Raw genomic sequence first — 24,236 nt, forward strand, 5'->3', positions numbered from 1 at the left:
TTAGGGTAAAACATGTCGGTTAATATGATTTTCTTGCTTCATTGAAATTTGAAGTTTTTTTTTGAGTTATTTCGTGTCAGTGTTATTCGACAGCTGATTGACGACAAAGAAAAACATCATAATATGAGAAACAATAACACGAGATACTATTTTAGATAAAATTATCAAAGGATTCAGCTGTAAGAGATACACTAAAAAAAAAAGACTCGAGTTCTTCAGCTTCGTTATTTATTTGGCCGTTGTATATATTTTTTTTTTCGAACGTCACAGATATTTTTTTTTCTGTTTACAAAACACTTGTGTGGCGTACATTATTAGAATCCTGGTATCTATGATGTGTTTTTTACAAGTATTGCGTCAACAGCTTGTACAGGTTTCCATCCCAAGGGTATTACCGGCCCAGTAGTTAGCACTTCTGTGTTGACATATATTATCATTGGTATGGTCATAAATATAAAGTTTCTGTTAAGAAATTTTGAATTGTTTCAAAATACTAAGGATTTTTTACCCAAGAAATAGGTAACCTTACTGTTTTGGGGCGCATCGTTCAGAATTGTGGGTCCTCAATGCTCTTCAACTTTGTTCTTTATTTGGCCCTTTTAACGTAATTATTTGAGCTGATGAGTCCTTATTAGACGACACGCGCTTCTGGCTACCCAATTTGAATCTTGGTATCTATAATAAATTAGTATACCATTGCCTGTAATAACTGCATTGTCTTTGTTTCGGGCGTCATGTTTCATAAACAAAGATAAATCATCAAATGTCACTTAAGTCTTTAGTGCAAAAAAGTTACAACTGACAGATATCGAATTGTATTGTTACCTGGTGCTATTTCACGTGACACAATATGTGTAGATTTAGTAACAAATTTTCCGCGTGTGTGGTTTGACTATAAATTATGTATCTTTGTTAATGTCTACATCTTCTACGAATAAGAAAAAAGAACACCAGAGAATACTGAATAAGTAGTGGTGATTGATCAGTTAAACGGACAACCTCATAAACAAATATTCAGTTTCTGGTTTAGTCACTAAAAAAATTCGCCTGTGTATTGAAAAGATTTTTGAAAGTAATCAAAGTAATTCTTTTGCATAAATATCTCTAGAATAGTTCTGTTATTTCAACATGCATACAAAAAAAAAAAAAGAAAAAAAAAAATTATAGAAAAGGAGCTAGTTCATGTTTGGACTATATATTAATTTATGGTATTGGATGCCTCTTTCAGCACTATTGAATATGTTTTGGTGGATGTAGCTGGAGAGCCCTTGGAGAACTTATAACCTCAGTGTCGATATGCTTCTGAAACAGTAGATTAACTACTTGCATCACTAGGCGACCAATTCCCCTTATATTAACAAGGAAAAACAACTAAGGCACATCTCTTTTACATTATTCATGTACTATAACTATATTGTAAAAAAAAAAGAAATAAGGCAAGGCTATAAGATTACTACTCGCTAATCGCAAGGATGAATTAAGAGATACATGTATTGTATCTAAAGCTTTGTGGACGTCCATCCGTAATTCTACTGTCGCAAATAAAGTTCAGATTAAGTTTACCTAACGACGCGTAGTGGAGACAGATAAACGGATATTTGCGACAGTAAAACTACCAATGGAATTCCGCAAAGCTTCAAATACAATACAGTTATCTCTATTTTAATGCAAAATAAAAAAAAATCATTATATTTTAGTCATGATGTCAGTGTAAAATGTTCATTAAACGAAAATTCAGCAAAATGATGTTATCTTATTTGGCGGCAAAACTAGGTGACATCAGAGGTATGCTTCCAATGTCAAACGTAAACACTATGCGTTTTCTTGCTTCCTGTTCGCCTCAAAATGTATTTATTTTTGATAATAGAAGATGTATAGGTGCAAAATGTGAGTTTTTTGCTTATTATTGGAGAAATTGCATGTCAATATATTCCGGAATTCAAAATATCGGCTTCCTTAGCTACAGACAGGGAGATAGAGAATTTTACGATTCATGTCATTCAATCAAAACCATTGAACACACATAACTATCAAATATTGTTGGCAAATGTTACAAGCGGAAGCTGTAGGCAAACATATCGAAACCTTGGGTAATGACGGTAAAGACATCAGGAAATTGTTATCTTTTCCACCAAAAACCGAACTAACCCGACATTATTTATCTTAAGGAGGATAGAAACTTTATTGTGCATACTGCAATAGACCACTTGCACATTGTTTGGTGATTAGTCATACCGGAAGTACCTAACTTCGGAATTTCGAAATCTATATTGACTGAACCAAAAGGCGGGCAGAATTTCCAAATCCGCCATTGTAACCAGGGTAAATAAACGCATTTTAGATTGACGATGGTGAACAAGAATTGCATGTACGGGGTTTGTAAGAGTGACAGTAGGTACCCAGAGAGACTCGCGGAGAAGGATGTGTACTTTATTCCGTTCCCAAAACCATTACGGAATAGAGTGAAGTGTGAAAGATGGATACGAGCTTGCGGACGACATGACTTGAACGTGGAAAAAGTGACAAAATACAGCTATATATGTTCACTTCACTTTGTAAGGGGAAACGGTCCGACTGAGGAATATCCGGTTCCTATTCCTGCAGGAGCCTGTGAAGCTGAAAAGGAGAATTTCATGCTGCAGAACCGGAAAAGAAGGGCACCAATAGACCGTCCCAGCCTTGTGTGTAGGAAGGTGAAAAAAACAGGTACGAAATGTATATATAATTTAATATAATGCTTGTATTTTCTTTATAAAGGTTCATAATGTTTACATATTACCTTGTTTCAAATTTGACATGCTTGACATATCTACCAATGACACTTTTAACTTGAACATTCAGGTGCTGCATTTGTACATGTTTATGTACTCATGGTACTAGGAAATGCTGTGTGAAATAATGCAGGCGCTGTCAAAAAACAGTTTCATATTTTATACATTTTACTGTTCAACTTACAATCTTATAGAAATGTCAATTTGTATGAACAAGGCTATAAGGCCAATGAATATTGACTGCCCAAATAGCATACATATAGTTGCAGAATAAAATCCATGACGACTTGCCACAATGCCCAATCACAAAAAATTTGCTTTACTGATGAAAAAGGCAATTCAACCCGCCCAAAGACATACACAAATAAAACAGAAATTGTATATCTCACTCTATGTACATTTATATAGACCTACCAGTTTGTCCAAATATAGTATTCACGAACAGAAAATATATGCATGATACAATGTATGTACATGTATGTTAGAAATATCTTAAGCATGTTGTGCAGTCTGCATCAAAATGTTATCTGATTACTAGTTCAAAGACCAATATTCCCACATTTTCCCTATGTGTCTAAACAAACTTTAACAACAACTTAATTACTAGTCTGGGGCATCAGACTAGTCGTTAACAGTACAGACTGTTGTGAAAAGCACATATTTAAATCCACAACATTTCCCTATATTCATGTCAAATATTACATGTAGATGTGGCGTGCAGTTAAAAGAAAAATGTCTATCAACATGATAAACTGTATATTTTTTGCATGTGTAATGTTTGATACAATAAAGCATTTCATAATTTCAGGAAAATCAGCTGATCAGAGAACAATAGACCTAGATCACGCTTATTGTATAGTTCATGTTCCAGGTAAAATCTTTTAAAACATGTATATTTAGAAAAACGTCATCCTCAGTCAATATATCTTAAAATGTAAATTATACACCTCGTACAAAGGCTACAATTGATATATTATCAATTTCCGAACATATTTGTATCAAAATTGTCAGCACATTACAGTCTCTTTTTAAAATCATATAATTTTGTTGGAATAACTTCATTTTTATAGATTTCATATTTTATCTTGAACAACAACATATTGGTTGTTATTTCAGTTATTTTGAATGTTTTTTTTTTGTTATTGCTTACATGTATGTATTTGAAATTTTCCAGATTATATTTTTTTTTAAATAATTGATCATGAAAAAGTACAATATCGAAAATCTTTTAACCATATCATGAAGTTCATAAGTTGATAATTCTTATATGATTTGCATATTACGGAATACATTGATATAATTGGTCGAGAGGACTTCCGGTAGTTGATCTTGACGTTGTTAATTTTTCGATAGACGACGTTGACCAAACTTCTTTTCGTAACCAATGTAAACAAGATGGCGGCTATAATAACACCGATATTAACAAAATTATTTTCACTGCACGTTAATCGTTAAATTAAATAATAAACACAAAATCATTCGTTGGAATGATAATAAGAGTTTTTGTAGTTTATTTTTAATCAGATAGCAAATTTCGTGGAGTACATATTTTTGCGTTAACCAACAAATATATTCATACGCCAGGCCTATTCAAGGACACAAATATACAATTTACGTGTGATAAAGGTTACGAGTGTGGAAAAATATATTCCTTATCTCCAATTTTAAAGAATTATAAGGATTAAACGCCTTTTTAAAGGAATTTATTAGTGTATAAACTGGACCAAGTCGCTCACAAACATATCATAACAGTCCTTCAGACTTTTAATTGTTTGTGAGTGAATTGGTCAAGTTTATACACCAATAAATTCCTTTAAAAAGGCGTTTAATCCTATAACATCACACAAAGTAAAAATAATGGTCAGTACTATCATTTTTTACCCGCCATTTAGGATCCACCTTGTAAAATTTAGTTTTGAATGTGACTATTCCTGGACAAATCAAATTGGTAAAAATCTGTAAATTTATTTAGTATATAGGTAGGTGAACTCCAGATAAACAAATATAATTAAAAGTGTCTTTTTTCTTTTTGTTGACAAGTTTTCTTTAGATTATTTATCTGGCTGAAATCATAATTTAATGTAGATTTTTTTTCTGAGCATCTGTGTTGGACAAGTTGCAAAAATATATTTTTTTTTGCTAAATACATGTAGAAAATAGTTTACCAAGTACATGAAATATCTTGCAATATACAACAAAATCATCTAAAACTTTAAATTTATAGATGAAAGTATAAAAAAAGCATTTAGTGTGTATTTCAAAAAATAAAATCATTTTAAATATGAAGGGAAGATAATTTTATTAATTTATGATAGATAATGGATTTCATTAAATAATTTTAGATTTTGAAGCAGAGATTGAACTAGGGCCTGGAGACGAAGGGAAGGTACAAGATGACATTGACACCACTATCTTTACTGCTACTCCTCTACATGTGGAAACAACAGGTAAATTAATATATTTATGACTGGACATAGGAGCTGTATGTTTATAAATGGACTGGAGGATATGTGGGAAGGTGTGAAGTTACAAATTTTATACATCAACCTTGGCAATCAAATGAAATAAATCAAGTAGTGCAGCACTGTTCTATTTCTGGATTTAAACATATCATAATCTAATAAGTGTCTTATATTAGAGTGTTCCTTATTAGTCCCCTTCCGACGAAGTCGAAGGGGATTTTAGGTTTGCCCTACGTCCGTCAGTCCGGCAAATAAGTTTTCCACACTTTTTTTCTTCATGCTTGAAGGTATTGATTTGATATTTGGTGTATTGTTTTATCATGACAAGTTACAGATCAAGTTCGAATTTTGTTCCGGTCTGATGATTTTGTGCAGAGTTATCGTCCTTTGACTTAGAAAATTCACTAAAATAATCAGTTTTCTGCACTTTTTTCCGTCATGCTTTAAGATATTGATTTGAAAATTGGTATATAGTTTTATCATGACAAGTTACAGATCAAGTTGGAATTTTGTTCCGGTCGAATGATTTTGTGCAGAGTTATGGTCCTTGGACTTAATAAATTCACTTACATAATCAGTTTTCAACACTTTTTTCGTCATGCTTGAAGATATTGACTTGATATTTGTTATATAGGTTACACCATGACAAGTTATAGATCAGGTTAGAATTTTGTTCCAATACAATGAATTTTTAACCGGTAGGGGACTATGTATTGCCATGCAATACTCACAGAATGCTTGTTGCAGTGAATTTGTATAGCCACAATGTACAAAAATGTACTTCGAAACAAATGTTTTATTTTGAGATTTTTTAGTTTTTTACTTAACTAGTAAAATAACAATCACTTTATATTGTTATTTTGAGATTTTTTACTTTGATCTATTTGCAGAATGTAATTTTCCATTAGTAAAGGGGCATAACTCTAGAATAGTTAAAGTGACACCACCAAAATTCAAACTTGATCTTTGTTTTGTGGTAAAAAGCATTTTGTATAAGTTTCATAATTTTTGGTTGAGGCAAACTAAAGTTAGAGCTCTAACGGAAAACAACTTGGGGACAAACTGACGGACAAGGGTAAAACTTAATGCCCCCATATGCTACAGCGGGGGCATAAAATTTGGAAAAATTATTTTTAATCCAATAATCAATGTTTCAATTGGCAGCGTTCATCTGACCATGACCTCATTTTCTTGGTTTATTGGTTTTGGACAAGAACATGAAAAAAACAAATAAATTCCTTTCAAAATTTAAATATAGGGTTGGATAGAGGAAAGAAGTGTTATTTATATGTGTATTTATATTTGAACTGAAATTGCAGATTCAGGATCTCAGACTTACCATCCAACTTATTCTGACAGCAGTACAAATGTCAACTTGAAGACCATGAGAAGACAGTTATTTATTTTAGATGTGGAAAAGAAGCCTAAAGCCTATACAGGTATTTAAGAGGTCTCAGTATTATAAATATAAGATTGGAATGAAAGCATGGTGTACATGTATTATTCTTAATTTAAAAAGATTGGTCTATTTAATATATGTAGACTTTTCGAATATTTTTCAGAGATTTAAAAAAAAAAGGATTAACTATAATCAAATTTAGATGTAAAATTAAGATCAATTGAAATTGTTGCATTAACACATTATCATTTTTTACAGCCTCATTGTTGTAAATTTACAGGAATGACACTGGATGTCTTGAAACTTGTTTTTAGTCATGTAGAGTTGAAGGCTTCTAGGATGAAGTATTGGTATGGGTCATCTAGGGTTGATGACAGCTTCGACGATACAGAGAATGATGTCAGTGGACAAGTGAGTTATCTGTCTCATAATTCACTTTAGTTTAAACCTTACCTATATTTTATTCAAATCCTTGACATCAATAGAAAGATTTCCTCTGACAGATCTGTTCTTTTTGATGGATTTTGAGCACTTATTCAAGCAATGGCCAGTGTTAATACTTTATATGAAAAATCAATACATGGTCATTTCTCAAAAACGTGTCTCTTCATTGATTCACATCCCCCTACAAGGTTTTCATTATTACCTGTAAAAACATGAAAAATGTAACAATAAATATTTTTTGTTTTGCATCAAAGTTTTATATATCAAGCATTGTTTACAACGTCCACTGGTTTTATTAGTGGATACACTGTTGGAACAGCGCCCCCTAGCGACTTGGCATAATGATTTTGTAAAAACTGATTTTTGTTCTTACTGATGGTACCATGAAATTGTGATCAAATCAACTGAATATTTTTTACAATGGTATTCATTATATAACTTTTTAAAATAAATTACCAATGATGAAAAGTAACAGTTTTCAGGGTTTACTGAACATTACAATTTATTTGAAAAAATATCACGTGTATCTTTATGCCAAGTCATGAGCAGAACTCGTGTAAACATACCCTACTATTATTACATATAAGACTAAGGACCATGTCAACTGGTTGTTTTAAATTAGAAAGGCAGATAAAAGCAAAGATTAAAATTATGAAAAATAGCCATATTATATGATTTACAGAAATTTTCTGTGGAAACAAACAAAAATTCATCTCATATGTTATGATTAAATTAACATTCCGTGTGAAATAGTTCCAGAAAATAGTACATGTAATCTTAAACATGTCAGTTGGGCTTTTAATAATATTATTTAGAATGCCATATTCCATATGTTTATTAGATATTTTGCCCCTGGCTTTAACATGTTAAATCTCATAAGCCAGAAAAATGATGAAAATCAACAAAAATAAGTAATAAACAATACAAAATTAACAAATCTCATTATTGGACAATTGATGTATAAAGTCTTTTCTTGGATTTTTTTTAACAGAAAAGGGGAGCATTAAGGGAGTTAAAACTTTGGGAAGAGTACCTGATGAGCCTTGTACGACTGAGGAAGGGATTGGACACAGATGTTTTAGCAGATATGTTGTGTATAAGTTCTTCAACTGTTTCCAGGATCTTTACCACATGGATTGTGTTTTTGCGGAAGGAACTGGATTTTCTTATCAAGTGGCCCACTAAAGAACAAATAAAGGAAAATATGCCAAAATCTTTTAAGTATTTCCCTAAAACCAGAGTAGTTATAGATTGTACTGAATTTTTTGTTCAAAAACCCTCATTACCTTCTGCCCAGAGAATCACTTGGTCAAGTTATAAGCATAATAATACATTAAAACTTCTGGTAGGTATAACACCAAGTGGTTCATTCTGTTTCTTGTCAAAGTTGTGGTCAGGGGCAGTTTCAGACCGCAGGATTACACAAGCATCTGAGTTCTTGGAAATGTTGGAGTTTGGCGATGAGGTTATGGCTGACCGTGGATTCACCATAAGTGATCTCTTGGCTTTAAAGGGTGCAACTCTTGCAATTCCGCCTTTTGCAAATGGCAGACAGCTGAGCAGTAGAGCAGTTACAAGGACAAGGCGTATTGCAAATGCACGAATCCATGTAGAACGAGCTATAGGAGATATCAAATCTTTTCAGCAACTACAGGGCACATTGCCTCTTACTCTTAAACCCATCCTTGATGATATTATTTTTGTTTGTGGTGCTTTGTGTAACTTGCGGTCTAAACTTGTGAAGTAAGACCTCTTCATTTTTACCATCTTTAAATATAATTTAGGTATTTCATGGCCAAAAACAGCTCTCACTTAAATAAAACAGTTAAGATTATCACTATTTCTGCAAGTTGAAGACACAATGGACAAATAAATTTGCATGTTCAGAGGGGACAGACAACACTTTGTTTAAAACAAAATTAAACAAATAAAGAACAAGAACATTTTTTTAAATACTTACCTATCCTGAAAAACAATAGCATTATTAAGAATACACCCTCAACACTATCAGAAAGGTGCTCTTAGATGGTAAACATTTCTGCTTTAATCTCCAGCTAACCTTTTTCTGATAAGATTACTAGTGGAAAGTGATATCAGTACAAATAAACACTTTAAGGTAGTTCAGGGGTATAGAACAAAAATGACAGAATTTTCTTATACTTTGCCAAAATGAAGATTTTACTATGCTCTTTTAAAAAAAATTATAAAAAGTATGGGTCACCTTGTTTTCTTGCTACAAGTAAATAAACAGTTTTAATCTGATTTTCACCAAAAAGTATACAGATCGTTTGACCATCATAAGAAACAACTTTGTTAAGTTTCATGAAATTTGGATAAGTCGTTCTCAAGTTACGGTGCGACATGTTTACCCCAGACAGCCGCACATTTGTATACCATAATACGCCCAGTCAAAATTTTGACGGGTAAAAAAATAAAATTTCTCTATATGAATAATTAGTTCTAAAAGCACAAACATTTGGTATTTGTTAAAATATTTTCGCTAATGAAATGCATAACTAAGTTTTCCTAATATAAAAAAAATAGTGTAACCAATAAATTGCAAATTTGGGCAACAAAAAAAAAGACCGATTATTTACTGTGATTGTACTATTCAAGATTGTGGTATACCCCTGAACTACCTTAAATCACCTAAGTCATACCAAAACTTGAGGTTTACTGTCTCAAAACTTACAAAAACCAGTATTTTAGAATAAGTACAAAGTATTGCATATGAAGTTAATGAGCTGTGTTATATTTGTCAATGAGTCAGTTGTTAATACCAATTCAAATGAAGTAAATATAACCAACTATACATGTATGGCACTGTATAGTTGTTGATTTACCAAAAACAAGATTTAGGAAAAAAATTATCAGATCCGGACATTACACAATTATGAGCGAAAGCAACCAATGAAAACAATAAAGTTAACATCCAGTTTTATAGAACAATGCATAGGTATCATTAAAAATGTGCTGAATTTTCAATATATGTCGGAATGTGTACTAATTTTGTTAAATTTCATATTTACTATTAAACCTTCATTCGTCGGCAAAAGGGTTAAACAATATTAATTTAAGTGGGTCAAGTGTGTATATCTGAATCGTTATGATTTATCTACTTGGATTTAAAAATTTTAGGATTAATTCAAAAAGTAAATTTGGTACATTCTTAGCTAATTAAAAAAGGCACCAACCGAACAAGCTTGACAGTAAATTAAAGGATGTAACAGGGTAAACATAAATGAAGCATCAACCCAACAAACATAATTAGATAAACATGAATGAAAAGGGACACATGTTAAACCTCAATGAGGCATCAAACCGACAACAAAATTAATACAACTTAGTTTTAAGGGCATATGATACAGTTTTGATTCCATGATGAATGTTTTATGAAGATTTGGATACAAGCTATTTTTCACCTAAGCAATTTAAATATGTCAGAAAAAAATATACCTTCATGTGCTACTTTAAGAGACAAAAGGGGTAAAAATTTAGACATTTTCTCAAAAACCAGATAAACAATAGCAGCTTTTTGTAAAACATTACGAAAATCTTTAAATAAATATGCTCTTAATAAGTACAACAGTTCCTTGGAAATAATTAATTCAGATATTAGGGAAAAAATGGATTTTTTTGCAGTATATTTATCAAATCTAAAAAAAAATGAATGTTGACTTTTCATTTAAATTGGTACAAATAATCTTCATACGTAATCAAACCGAATGAATATGCCATTGTAAAAAAGAGGGGCCTTTCTACTCATTTCCAAGTTAAGGTAGATAGTGGGTCTAAATTAAAATCCATAGAATTTTTTGATAATTTGTCAAAAGGCAGTTCATATCATGCTTTTTCCAAAAATATAATAAAAAGTATGGGTCACCGGGCTTTTTTCACGCTACAGGTAGTGCAAAATTTTCAGATTTTGTATAAATTATGCATGGAAAACCCAATTTTGTGTGATAAAAAGAAAACTACACCATAGAATTTTAAGATAAAATATGAGAAGATAGCTCTAATAATATGCTTTCAGATAAGAAAAAGAAAAAATGAGGTCACCGGACTGGTTTTCTTGCTACATAATAAAATAGGTAAATTCACAACACATTCTATTATAAAAGTTACTTTATCTGAGTTATCTCCCCTTATATGGCAAAGTTGAAAAAAAAATGAATCAAACAAAAATATTCTGTTTTTTGTAAAATACAGCCGTAAATATGATAAAACACATAATATTTTATATTAACGTGAAAAGTCTTACACATGAATTACATACTACTCTCGAAATTTGCACATTTCTTTAAAGATCTAGACCGATTGTTATCTGCTATTTCAAAATACAAGATGGAGGAAGAAACCCTAGCTACCTTAAGTCAGTTTAAATCATAAAAAAAAAAACAGTTGAATCTGCATCTTTTCCCGATATGTCACAGTTTAACGTCGCAAAAATAACATTTTACGTTAGCAAAGTCATTACCTCCCCTGTAACTGTATCATATGCCCTTCATGTCAGTATGCAGTATCATCAGTAGACATGGGTGTATTAAAAATTACAATCTTTTACAAGGTTTTAAAAATATCATTGTAGAATATCAGTTGTAATAGGTTATAATAAAAAGCCTTTGGTGAGTGAAAATTTCTCCAGTTCTATTTGTTTGTTTTATATAGTTTGAAATTTTTGATGTTGATGACAAAGCCAGGACAAGCACATGGTTCTTCCTGAATATGCATGAAACAATTACCATTGAAAATTTAACATACTAGACTGTTATAAAAGCAGGAATTACTCTTAATTAGGCAAGGTAGAAATCACACATAGTCTGAAAACTGGTCAGTGCTTTCAAAAATTTGGAAGAAATCTATTGAAAATTGTTAAAAATATACTAAAATACATAAATTCATACATCTAGCTAAGTGAACCCACCACCCAGAAGAAAATTAATCTTTTGCTTGAAATTAATTATTTAAGTACCAATAACCATTATTTTGAGTTGTATAGTATTTTGGAATGAAAAAAATTTAATAGATATCAAACTAATATTTAGTAATGACTTATAGATTCAAATATATAAGAAAATATTTAAAGTACCCATTGACCAATTTTTAGAAGACTTATTTTTATTAGTTGTCTTTACTCACTATTTCTAGAAGAAATGGTGCAATATAATCTGTAAAGAAGTTTTGCAGTTTCACCAGCATTCTGTTAAAAAAATCTTCATCAAAGCTGACTTCTACATGTTCTATTCCATGTTTGGTGTAGAATACCAAATCACACTTTCTCATCTCCATAATTCCCATTTGTCCTTGCACTTGACAATAATACTGTGAAGAAAAATCAATTTGACCATCAGAATTAGTTTTCATGTGTAATACAGATTTAGCAGATTTGTTTCTTAGTGAAAACGGACACTTAATTTCAATAATCTTACTCTCATGGCATTTACAAGTGATCACTCCATCTGGACTGCAACCTATACATGGATACTTCGGATTTACCACCAAACCAGTTTCAGTTATACATTTATTCCTTTTCAATCCATGAGCTGTTTGGTATAGGTTCCTGGCTTTTGATTCCTTGCGTCTACCCCAGTCTAAGGCCATTTCTTGGAACTTATTCTTTACAGAAAGTGATTCACTACCTATAATTCGGCTGCAAATAAGATCTGGGTCCTCATTATTCATTATAGCCTGAAAGTTAGAAGCAGTAATTAAACCTTTCCTCATAGTGAACCATAAATTGTTGCTACTCTGGCCCTGAGTTGCCTTTGATATAAGCATCACATCTTCTGAACTGAATGATAAGGTAGCCATAAATTTTTCAACTATGTCCTCTTCATTATCAATTAAACATACATACTTATCTTTAAAATACTTAGCCTTGGTAGGAATTGTCAAGTCCTGTATTGCCTCTGAATAGTCCATCTGTACCACATCTACTGGTTCATGGGGTAGAAATTCTAGTGCTCTGGCCTCAGGATTTATCTATTTAAAAAATCACTTGAATTAACCAAAGCATTAATTATATATATATTTTACAGGAAAAAAATAACATCGTTGATTTAAGAATTTGAAGAAAAATATTAACTGAGAATCTGCTGGACAATGGTACAAGATATAATGTATAATTTTTATGTGAATTTGGCATTTTAATGATTTCTATATATGATGAATTTTCTTAAAAGTAAGTTGTGAAAAATTTGAAAAAGATAATTAAATATGAAAAATTTACACAATGTTTAAGGGTGTGTTCCTTCTAATGCTATTTTTTTCAGAGTTGGTAAGTAATAAAAAATGGATTTGTTGATATTTTTTGTTTTTTGTTTATAATTTTAACTTTTACCTTTACTGGCTTTGTGGTGTTTTGTTAAAGCCAGGAGCAGAACTTCATTTTTTTATAAACTGTCTTAAAAACCTTTTAAATTAGTTTTGAAATTGGTGAATTTATTGCAAAATCCTATCAATGATAAACTTGAAAAAAATTCAAAGCATAAATTTCACAAACTAAATTGTTACCTTTTCTATACTATTTTTTTTAGAAATAAGAATTAATGTTGTTTAAAGTCGTAAATTAAAAAGGTTACACATGGTGCATATATATATATATATGTACTGCAGTGCAAAATTTTTAAAAAATACTGATATTGCATTGAATATTTAAGAACACTAATGCAGTATTAAATAAAGCTTTCACTGTTAATAAAAATTAATTATAATATGAGTAGTATTTAAGTATTAAAGTGTGTTATATTGTTTCAAAAATGTCTTGCACAGAAATAATTATTTTGATTAATTTTTTGCTGTTAATATTTTTGAATTTGTAAATGTTACTGTCCAATTTTGTCAGTCCTTTAACTTTTCAAGAATAGTTGGTGTATGTTATAACTATGCACCATGTGTAAGCACCATGATACCTATTTGTAATGGACACGAGTTCTGCTCAAGACTTCATTTTGAGGTTTAAAAATTAAATATAATAAAGATATCTGTACAATATGATTTCAAACCTCAAGAGGAGTCGCTAGAGGGCGCTGTACTTGAATGTATAGTGTATCTACCAATAAAACCGGTGGGCGTGTTGTTAAATTATTTGTTGTTATACCTGAGCTAATTTACTTGCAAACTGTTTTATCTTCTCGTCTTCTGCAGCTCTGTCAACCATCTGTCTAGGATCAAAACTGGATACTACATGGTCTGCTGATGATACACATGCTTCCATCCTCCTATTTTGGGATATTACAATATTTAAATGTATTTATTGGTAAAGCATTAAATGTTGGCATTGTATGTATTTAGGATTTCAAGGTTTTCAGTAGTGACAAGAAACTTCAAGAAGCGACAAGAAGAATATTTTAGCGACAAGAAGACTATTTAGCGACAAGAAAAATGAAAACAAAGTTCTTATTAAAATAACTTATTCCTAATAAATAAATAAAAAAAATATGCATTGAAATGTTTTTTTAGATTCGAGGTCAGATGTTGATCTGTGTGTAACATATATATATATGATATACATGTATTTATCATATATTTAGTACAAAATACAGCAATTTTGTATATCTAATAAAGGTTCTTTTTTCCAGTCTGTATCGCATAGCTAAACCTGTATCGCATAGCTAAATCCGTATCACATACCTGGCGTGACATCATGAATCAAATGACGTCAACGTTTGACCTATGACATCCAGTTGCTGTATTTCCTGGCATAGGAAAAAAGTAAGTTCCCACTCAAGAAATGTCATATCATTTCAACTAAAATCTATATTTTTCAAAAAAAATATTACCCAGTAGAACTTTATAAGCGATTTTTTATAAAATAGATACAATAAGTTTTTTTAGTGGGAACTCACTTTTGTCCAATGACTGTGTATATTGGAATCCCCTGTTTGTCTGTTAATAATCTTTGAGTAGATGATACGTGGCAACATTGTTGTCCATATTTATGTATACAAATGAGTTCCGATTGTAGTATAATGATTAAATTCACAACAAATATTGGGAAGGTGGGTTGTATTCTACAGGAGGGAACAGTTGACACTGTTGTTAGTGAATGCTTTTAAATACATGGTCTTAAAGTATATTATTGCCAGTTTCATAGCTCTATATTGAGCATGTAGTAAGGTTGTAGGGGACATTACGATGTGGATATTAAGCAAATAAGGAAGTCAAAAACTTAGTCACCTGGAAAAATACAGAAAAATCCTTATGTTCTTTTGTTTGTTATATTTTCGGACGATTTAAAAAAAAAAACGTATATGACATTAATCTGATTCTATTTAAATATATGATAAACAGAATAATACATGACAAAATCCGTATCGCATGCTGTATCACCACTTGACCAATATCAGCCCTCGGGACCTTCGGCCATCAGGACTGATATTGGTTTCTGGTGGTGATACAGCATGCGATACGGATTTTGCCATGTATTATTCTATATATACTAAATACTGTAATATATGAGGGAAATCTAGAATATTTTTATTAATTTTTGCATTTTACCAGTGCTAAAGATAAAAATGATTAAGTTAAAACCTTGGCTTGATAATCTTCATTCGTTCCACCTCTACTGGCTCATCGTGTTCCCTCTTTCGTTTCTTCCACTGGCAAGGACCGTCAGTAACAGACTTCTTCTCAAATGCCTCCAACTCGTATAAGCATGCTGCAACATGACGACAAGCTCCATCAGCACTGTAATAAAATTGTATTTAGAGAAAGTTAGTACATGCATACATGTTCATTTGTGAAATGATCTGTATAATACTAATATCTTTATAGATTTTTACGGTTTACTAAACATGAGTGTTTTAGATTGCAAGTCATCAAATTACATCAGCAGACTTGTTAACTGCTACCTGCCAAATACTGGACACAGAAGCTAGAAAACCAACCTTGAGTTTTGACTTTAATAGCAATGAATTATTACCTCATCACCCTGCACTTGAGGCTGTCATACAAATGTACTTACAAACTAGTTTAACCCCACCACATTGTGTATGTGCATGTCCCAAGTCAGGAATCTGTAATAAAAGGGTCATTGTTTGTTGAAATATTTCATATTTGTTTTTCTTTCATTATTTTGTACATAAATCAGACCATTAGCTTTTTTTTTGGATTGTTTTACATTTGTCATTTCAAAATTTTTATAGCTGACTATTCCCTATGGGTTTTTCTCATAGTTGAAGATTGTACGGTTATCTACAGAAGTTAATTTCCCTGTCATTTTGTCACTTGTGGAGAGTTGTTTCATTGGAAATCATACCACATCTTCTTATTTTCATATTACAATAGAAACTATAGTGGGTCTAGAATTTGTCAAATATAATATTTTTATATTTACCCTCCTGGACATTCACAGTAAGCTGCTTTAACATCACCTAGAGTCTTCTCAACAACAAACCAGCACTGGTAGGTCATCTTCCCAGTCAACGTCTTTGCCCTCTGTGATGGCCTTACCTTTCCAATAAAAACACAAACTGAGCTGTCATCTTTTAAGTAGTTGACTTTCATTTCCTGGACATGTCCATCGTAAAACAAGCGGTAGTCCTCTGCACTCTTATAAGCTTTCAACTTCTTTTTATCGTAATCCGAACGGTGCAACAACAAATAATTGAAAATGTCATACAAGGAAAAGTCAGGTACACCAGAAAAATCTTCAACATATCTGAAAAAATAAAAGGTTTTCAAATTAACACTACAGAATACATTGCTGGTATGAAATTAACAGATTATTCTAGTAAGACATGTATAATAGTAAGGTGAAAAATACTGATTGGGAATATGAGCCCTTGCCAGTACATGCAGTTCAGACAGTTGAAAGTTATATATACTTATACATATGAAAATGCATAAAGTATTTTCTAAGATATATTATAGTACATGTACAACAAAATGTTAAGTAGATCTTAATCTATATACTAACATAAATTTGTTGGACTTGAAATAAAAAGAAAATCAATGTGGAAAAATTATGATAATTGTGATAATATCCGCTTAATTCTTGCAATTCAAAAGTTTACTCATACAATGACTTTATTTCATTAAACCCTAAAACTCTTAAGTTTTTGGCAGTTGATATTTATATTAAAGCATACTTGGTATATTATTGATCAAGTAAAATTGTATAAAAAAAAGTTAATAGCTACATGTTTTGAATGACTAAATTTTAGGGGCCATGGGCTATCCCTTTAATTATAATGTAAAATTGCTATAAATGGATATTCTTTTGAACTGAGTCTATTTACTTCTAATGGAAAAAGTTTATAGAAAATTGAACAGTTATTGTCATATTATTATTTTTTAAAAGTTTAAAGTCTTAAAAAGTTTTCAATATTTAGAAGTTGGCATACATGTAGGGATGTATCTTCTTAGGGAGCTACCATTTGATAGTTAAGGGGGTGGGGTGAAAAATTTTGTCCTGCATTTTTTTTAAATTGTAATCTCTGTCCTGCTTTTTTATTTTTCACTCTGTACGGTACTGCCCTTTTTTTTTTTACATGAATTGTCATATCCTGCCTTTTTTTTTTTGCAAAGTGCCTCAACCCGCCTTTTTTTTACTCAAAACTTCTGTCATGCCTATTTTTTTTCAAATTTCATCCTAGCCCCCCCCCCCCCCCACCCCCCCTCTTTTAAGGGTTTAAAGACTGGACTGGTGCTCTGTTAGTCCAAATAATTATGACGTCTTGAAAGTCTATTTTAATTTTTTTCTGTCGTAGGAAGGTGTCACAGAAAAAAATTAAAATAGCCTTCCAAGACGTCATAATTATTTGGACTAGTGCTATGCTATATATGGTTGGGGTACATGGCCCTGTGTGTAAGGATTAGGTTTAACCTATTTTCAGTGGTTATTGGTACTTTTAACTTTTGGGTTAGGGTTGAAAATAGGTTCTAAGGGTTAGCTTCTAGGGAAGACAGTGTTATGTTCAGGTTATGGGTTAGGTAAATCATGAAAAAAAAACTTACGGTTTAGGGTTCATTTATGGTCAATATTGTTAGCATATATGTGATGTTCTAGGTTAAAGTAAGGTTTTATATTTAGGGCTACTGTCAGGGTAAGGTATGGGTTTGGGTAAAGTTTAGTTGAGCATATTTTTATATGGGTTGGAACACGTAAATTAAAAGAAGGCCGAAAATATGACTTTCTGACTTATTTTGACTGTATAACTCATTCAAACGACAAGGGATCTAATAAAAAATTTAAGTTAGGTAAAGGTACGAATTTTGGTTAATTTTATGGCAAGTTTAGTATGGGCATACATATTCTACGTGGATAGCCACGCGTTGGGACCCCCTTAGTAAAAAACGGTCAAAAACCGGTTTAAATAAGTATGCAGAGGAGGGTAAAAGCCATAGAAATGAATGGAAAATTATCTTAATTACCCTTCTAAGGTAAGCGGGTCTGAAAAACTACAACCGGTTCTTCTCAGGCGATCTTGTAGGGTAGAGTCGACGTCGTCTGCTAGAAAATTGGGATCATACGGAATCTTCAATTTTTCCACCGCCTCAGCTAAACTGGCCAAATCTCTCTGTTTATAACCATTTGCCACTATTCCTCTATCTCGTAAATACAGCTGAATCTTTGAAATTGTCAATGATTTAAAAGATAACATCGTGATTGTAATAGAATAGTAGAATGAAACAATTTGTTTTGCGGAATCGCTATGGTAAACAAGCAAAAACTGTGACGTATTTTGCCCCACCTATTTACGGTCGATATATTTTGCAGATTTGAAAGCGAAACGCCATTTAATGTGCAAGTGGTCTATTAGGATAAAGAGCCATATTTATGGATTAGATCTTGAAGACGGAGAAGTGACACACGATTACAGATGTCCTTCATTAGTACCAGAATAGTCGTTGAATATGTAATGTAACTGCTTGTCCTACTCCCAATTTTAACATTTTCATTGATGTGGATTGTATGTTAAATAAAACATGCACAGCAGGAGGAGTGTTTGACGCAATTCCTATTGCTGCTCTCACTACAAACCAGTAAAAGCCTGAAATGACTTATATCTGTACGTGACTGTACTGATTTTTACTCGACCAGTCTGAATTTGTCTGAATTGTACAGGGATACTTGATATTACAGCACCCAAATCTTAACCATACTCGACTGATTTGTACTTGAACCTTAACTTTTCTATTGAATAAAGTCTAAACTATTACTAGATCAGTCTGAAACAGTCTTAACCCGTTCTTGACCAGTTCTCGACTTATTTGTTTCAGTCTGAATCATACCTGACCAAGGTTCTGATCAATACTCGACCAGTTTGAATCATACTTGGCCAAATAACCTCTACTTTTTAAAATTTAATTTTGTATATAACTATCTTTTTAACTGACATGACAACAGCCACAAAAATGATTATTACATTATCTTATTTTGAAGTCTGAGTCTTGTTAAAAAAAAAAAGACTGAAAAACACAACTGTACTGAGGGTAATCATGGTAATAAAACCTTATTAAGGTGCTTCTTGTTTGTCATGTGCTTTTTTTGTAACAAAAATAATTAATTGTAAATTCACTTAAAGTCTTAAATTAAAACTACATTAGGTTTCATGATTACAACTAACAGTTATATAGCTATATTTACTTACATAACAACAGTCAACAAAATCACTAAAATTGTTTAAACTTATATCAGAAATACATCTATTCTTATTATAATTTGGCATAAATATAAATATATCTAAAAAGGAATAATGCTTATATTGAACTCGGCTTAGCCTTAGTCAGTGTTGGTTCTTTATGGTGAATCTCGCAACTTATATGTAAATAATGAATCACATTTCTAGAATCCTGTATTTGACTATTCTTACTATTGTATATTACAACATAAGATCAAACTAGCCTTACACCAAAAGAAATATTTTTACAAGCTGAAATTAAGCAAGGAAGATATTTTTATTTTGGGATGTCATACAGAAACTGAAAAAAAAATTTTTGGTATAAGCTGCTTTGTGTGAAATATATATATATATTGGCATCTGTCAATACATTAATGCGTTTGCCAAGAAACACTATTTATTTTCTCAAATTGTTAGAGTTGTTTTTTTGTTTGATTTTGTCAATAAAAAATAGAATAACTGGAATTAACAGATCTTAATTTAGATGTTATAGTAGTAACGGCTAATAATTTACCTTCTAGCTTTACAGTAATATTATCACATAAATTAATTCGCAAAATAATAAAAACATTCTACTTAATCACTTTTTTCAGTTATTACCTAATATGTCAGACTGGAAGTTCAATAGGGCCAAGAACCATACAAATGATGTTGGATGTGGTATCCAACATCATTTGTATGGTTCTTGGCCTTATTGAATTTCCATAAAAATGATGTTGGATGTGGTATGCCAGTTGTACAGGAGAAAATAATCTAGGAACAGGGTGGGTAATGAAAAACGGGAGCATTTTATTAATTACATTCTGTTATCTGATGTTATAAAGGATTTGCCTTATGGTACAAATACCATGAAACTTTCTTCAGGAGAGATTGTTAAAGTTCCGAACCTCATAAACAGCCTAGCACCATCCTCACTGATTACCCAGTGCTAACAATATTGTGAGGCAGAGGATATCAAACTACTAGGTATCAAGAAATATGACTTGTAACAATTGGTCTTAAAGTTTACCTCACCTGGTCAAAAGGGATCATGTGAGATTTTGTCATCAAATTGGATTTGTCCTCCAATCCACTAGGCCAAATCGACCATACTTTGGAGGAACATTTATTCTTTGGACATCTACATGTAAAAAAGTTTGTCTTTTTGAGCTTTGATGGAAAACTTTGTGTATAACTGTTCAAACAAATGCAAGATAATATGCACCCTTCCTAATATTCAGTGTTTATCAGAAGTGAAAAATTACCCCTACTCCTATTGAAATAGTCCGAAAAATAACATTTTCTCAAACGAAAGTTTTAATACATAAATTTTACATTTTATTTTAGTATTTGTTTTAATTCTAAATGTGTAAAATTGAGAATGGAAATGGGGAATCTGTCAAAGAGACAACAGCCCGACAAAATATATTTATATATGACATTAAATGAAACTAGCACAGAACATAATTTTAAGATGAAACTAGCACCCATAAAGCATCATGGCGAGAGAATCATGGGGATAACTCCTGAAATTTGGATATTCTAAAGTTTGCATATTTTTCTTTGAAATTTGCAGATGTCTCAATTTCACTAATCAGGGATAGAAAGCCTCAAGATGTCAATTAATCTTTGTACCTATATATATATATTAACCATATAAATCTTTGAATTTTCTTCCTCCCACCTAATAAATGGCTCAAAATTAGCAATATCAATATGCTATTGTAAGTTATTAACTGAAAATACGCATTTTTATCTGAGAACATAACTTTAAGATTCCCAATTCACACTTTATATTACAGGTACCTCAACATTATACAAGATTTTGAATGATTGTTTTGCTTCTGTTCGTAAATGTATTGAGGGAATCGATTACTATGTGGCTAAAGGAAGAAGATCTTTCCTAGACTTTGAAAATATTAAAAAAAAACGGAGATCAGTGATGAGAAGAGAAAGAAATGACTTCGTTTCTTCTAAGTGGTAAAAGCTACCTAAAGTCAGACTTTAAGGTAAGATATAGAAAGTATGCAGTTTTGTAAGGAGTATAATGATAATAAACTAGAATATTTTGCCTAAGGTACTAAAAGAACTAAATATGTTTACTGCTGATGGCCAACAATGGTTGATCTATAAAGTAAGATTTCTGCCACCTAGTTGCATGTAAGTTTCACATTGAACAATAATATTGGAAATTTGTTAACAAATCCCCTAGAATGGCTAATAGATCCAAACATGGGCAATATGTTCCTCATTACTTCATATTATTTATGGAAAGCCATTTTACTATTCATTCTAATTTCAAGGTATCTCATATAATGTATAAGCTATCTCATATAATATAGTTTTTGTAAAATATCGTATAAACTTTATAAGATATCTTTTATACTAGTTTATAGGAGTATATAAAATATCATATCAAGTTATAATATATGTTAAAAATATTTGTATATAATATATCTTATATTTAAATAAGAAGATGAGGTATGAGTGCCAATGAGACAACTCTCCATCAAAGTCACAATGTGTAAAAAGTAAACAAGTATAGGTCAAAGTACGGCCTTCAACACGGAACCATGGCTCACAACGAACAGCAAGCTACAAAGGCCCCGAAATGACTAGTTTAAAACAATTCAAATAGGAAAACAAACGGTCTAATCTATATAAAAAACGATAAACGAGAAACACTTATGAACCACATCAACACGACAACCACTGAACAACAGGCTCCTGGACATGTGAATACAAATGCAGCGGGTATAAACGTTTTAACAGGTACCAACCTTCACCTTAACCATAAGCAGTAGTGTAACATTACAACATAAAAAGACACAATATTAAAAATCAATTGAAATGGCTTAGCTTGGTAAAAAAAGACATATATAAGAAGACATTTATAAGATATTTTATATAGTTTATAAAATATCTCATTTAATTCATAACATATTTTAGAAAGAAAATTATATGAGATATCTTATAAACTATATGAGATATCTTATAAACTATAACTATATTAAGATATCTTATAAACTATAACTATATTAAGATGTCTCATAAAGTATATAAGATGTCTTATAAACTATATAAGATATCTTATAAACTATATATTTATTACGTTGAAAAGATGTCACTATTTATATAAAAAAGAAAATGTGGTATGATTGCCAGCGAGACAACTTTCCATAAGAGACCAAATGACACAGAAATTAACAACTGTAGGTTACCGTCCGGCCTCCAACAATGAGCTAAGCCCATACTACTATAAAAGGCTCCAAAATGACAAATGCTTAACGATTCAAACGAGAAAACTAACTGCATAATTTATGTACTAAATAATGAACGAAAAACAAATATGAAACACAGCAACAAACGACACCACTGAATTACAGGTGTGCAGGTTTCTGTGCAGATACGAATTAATTTGCCAAAAACAAGTTACATCTTGTATCTTTTATTTTAGGGCCATGCAATAGTAGAGCCGCCCATATCAAGTCAGTTGTGAAGCGATACATAAATGAATATCATGATGTCACTTCAGCTGAAGAAATTAAAGTATTATGTATATATCATGATTTTGTAAATATTTCCTTTCATCTTGGTATCTGATCTTCTTTATTATGCAAAAAGAAATTGATAACACTAAACAGACTACATTGGTCCTTTACAATATGAAATGAAGGACATCGCTTCAGTGACAAAATGGTACTAAACAGTTGGGTGATTTCGGTTTATCATTTATTGCGTCTATTTTTTCATGTATTTCATATGGTACAGACCAAAGGGGATGCAAACTTTGTACTGCTCTTGTTTAGATTTTACTTCATAAAATAAAAACCCTACATAAACATTGCTATGTGTCGTATATAAATGTGTTTTCAGACGTGTACATTATAATATTAACAATGTATATTTTTTAGGCCATAGAAACAAGACAAAATTAGCAATTAAGAGTAAAAGTTGTGGACACAGTAACTGATATTGATGTTGAAAAGAACACTACATAATCAATCCAAGGAATTACCCAACTTCATAACTTCCAGTTTGAGTCTGGTGGATTGAGAGTATAGAAAGCTTACACAATAGGAAAAGGTAAAGCGTTCTGTGAATTACATGAAAATACTTTCTCAGATTTCAGGCATAATATATCATGTTTTATCCGGAGATGTTTTCAGAAGTATTTATAACACTTCAACCTTGTAACAAAGCTTTTGAGGCAATATACTGTTAGGTTTTGTTTGTCAATCTATCTGTCCCCAACTAAGCAATAACAAGTCATTAGAGAACTATAAGTATGACCTATATTTTATGCATGAATGAATTAGTGACTTTGTTAAGTGTTTCATTCATATCTATGGGTACATGTTTATTTAGCTCCTATTTGTAGAGTAATTTTATTTCATTTTAGGACAACTTATTTCGTGGAAATAACTTGAGTCTCCACCCAAGTCAACTGAACTTCTTGTGAAAAAAAACTGGACAAATGAGGATACAGTCAGCAGATTAGTGAATACTGAAGGTAGGTATACTAAATAATAATGTTGCAGTCAGCTGGCAGTAT

At 31.4% G+C, this 24,236-nt stretch overlaps 1 protein-coding gene across 1 annotated transcript; it reads left to right on the forward strand.

Annotated features, from left to right (window-relative positions):
• The first annotated feature begins 2,230 nt into the window (after positions 1 to 2,230).
• Positions 2,231 to 9,519, forward strand: LOC127731804 (uncharacterized). Its single transcript, XM_052240645.1, has 6 exons — positions 2,231 to 2,706; positions 3,580 to 3,642; positions 5,114 to 5,218; positions 6,553 to 6,672; positions 6,913 to 7,043; positions 8,068 to 9,519. Exons 1-6 carry the CDS (start codon positions 2,349 to 2,351, stop codon positions 8,821 to 8,823), a joined length of 1,533 nt encoding a protein of 510 aa, XP_052096605.1. The 5' UTR covers positions 2,231 to 2,348; the 3' UTR covers positions 8,824 to 9,519.
• Positions 9,520 to 24,236: the final 14,717 nt, after the last annotated feature.

This window comes from Mytilus californianus, unplaced genomic scaffold (assembly GCF_021869535.1).
Source record: "Mytilus californianus isolate M0D057914Y unplaced genomic scaffold, xbMytCali1.0.p SCAF_20, whole genome shotgun sequence".
NCBI lineage: Eukaryota > Metazoa > Mollusca > Bivalvia > Mytilida > Mytilidae > Mytilus > Mytilus californianus.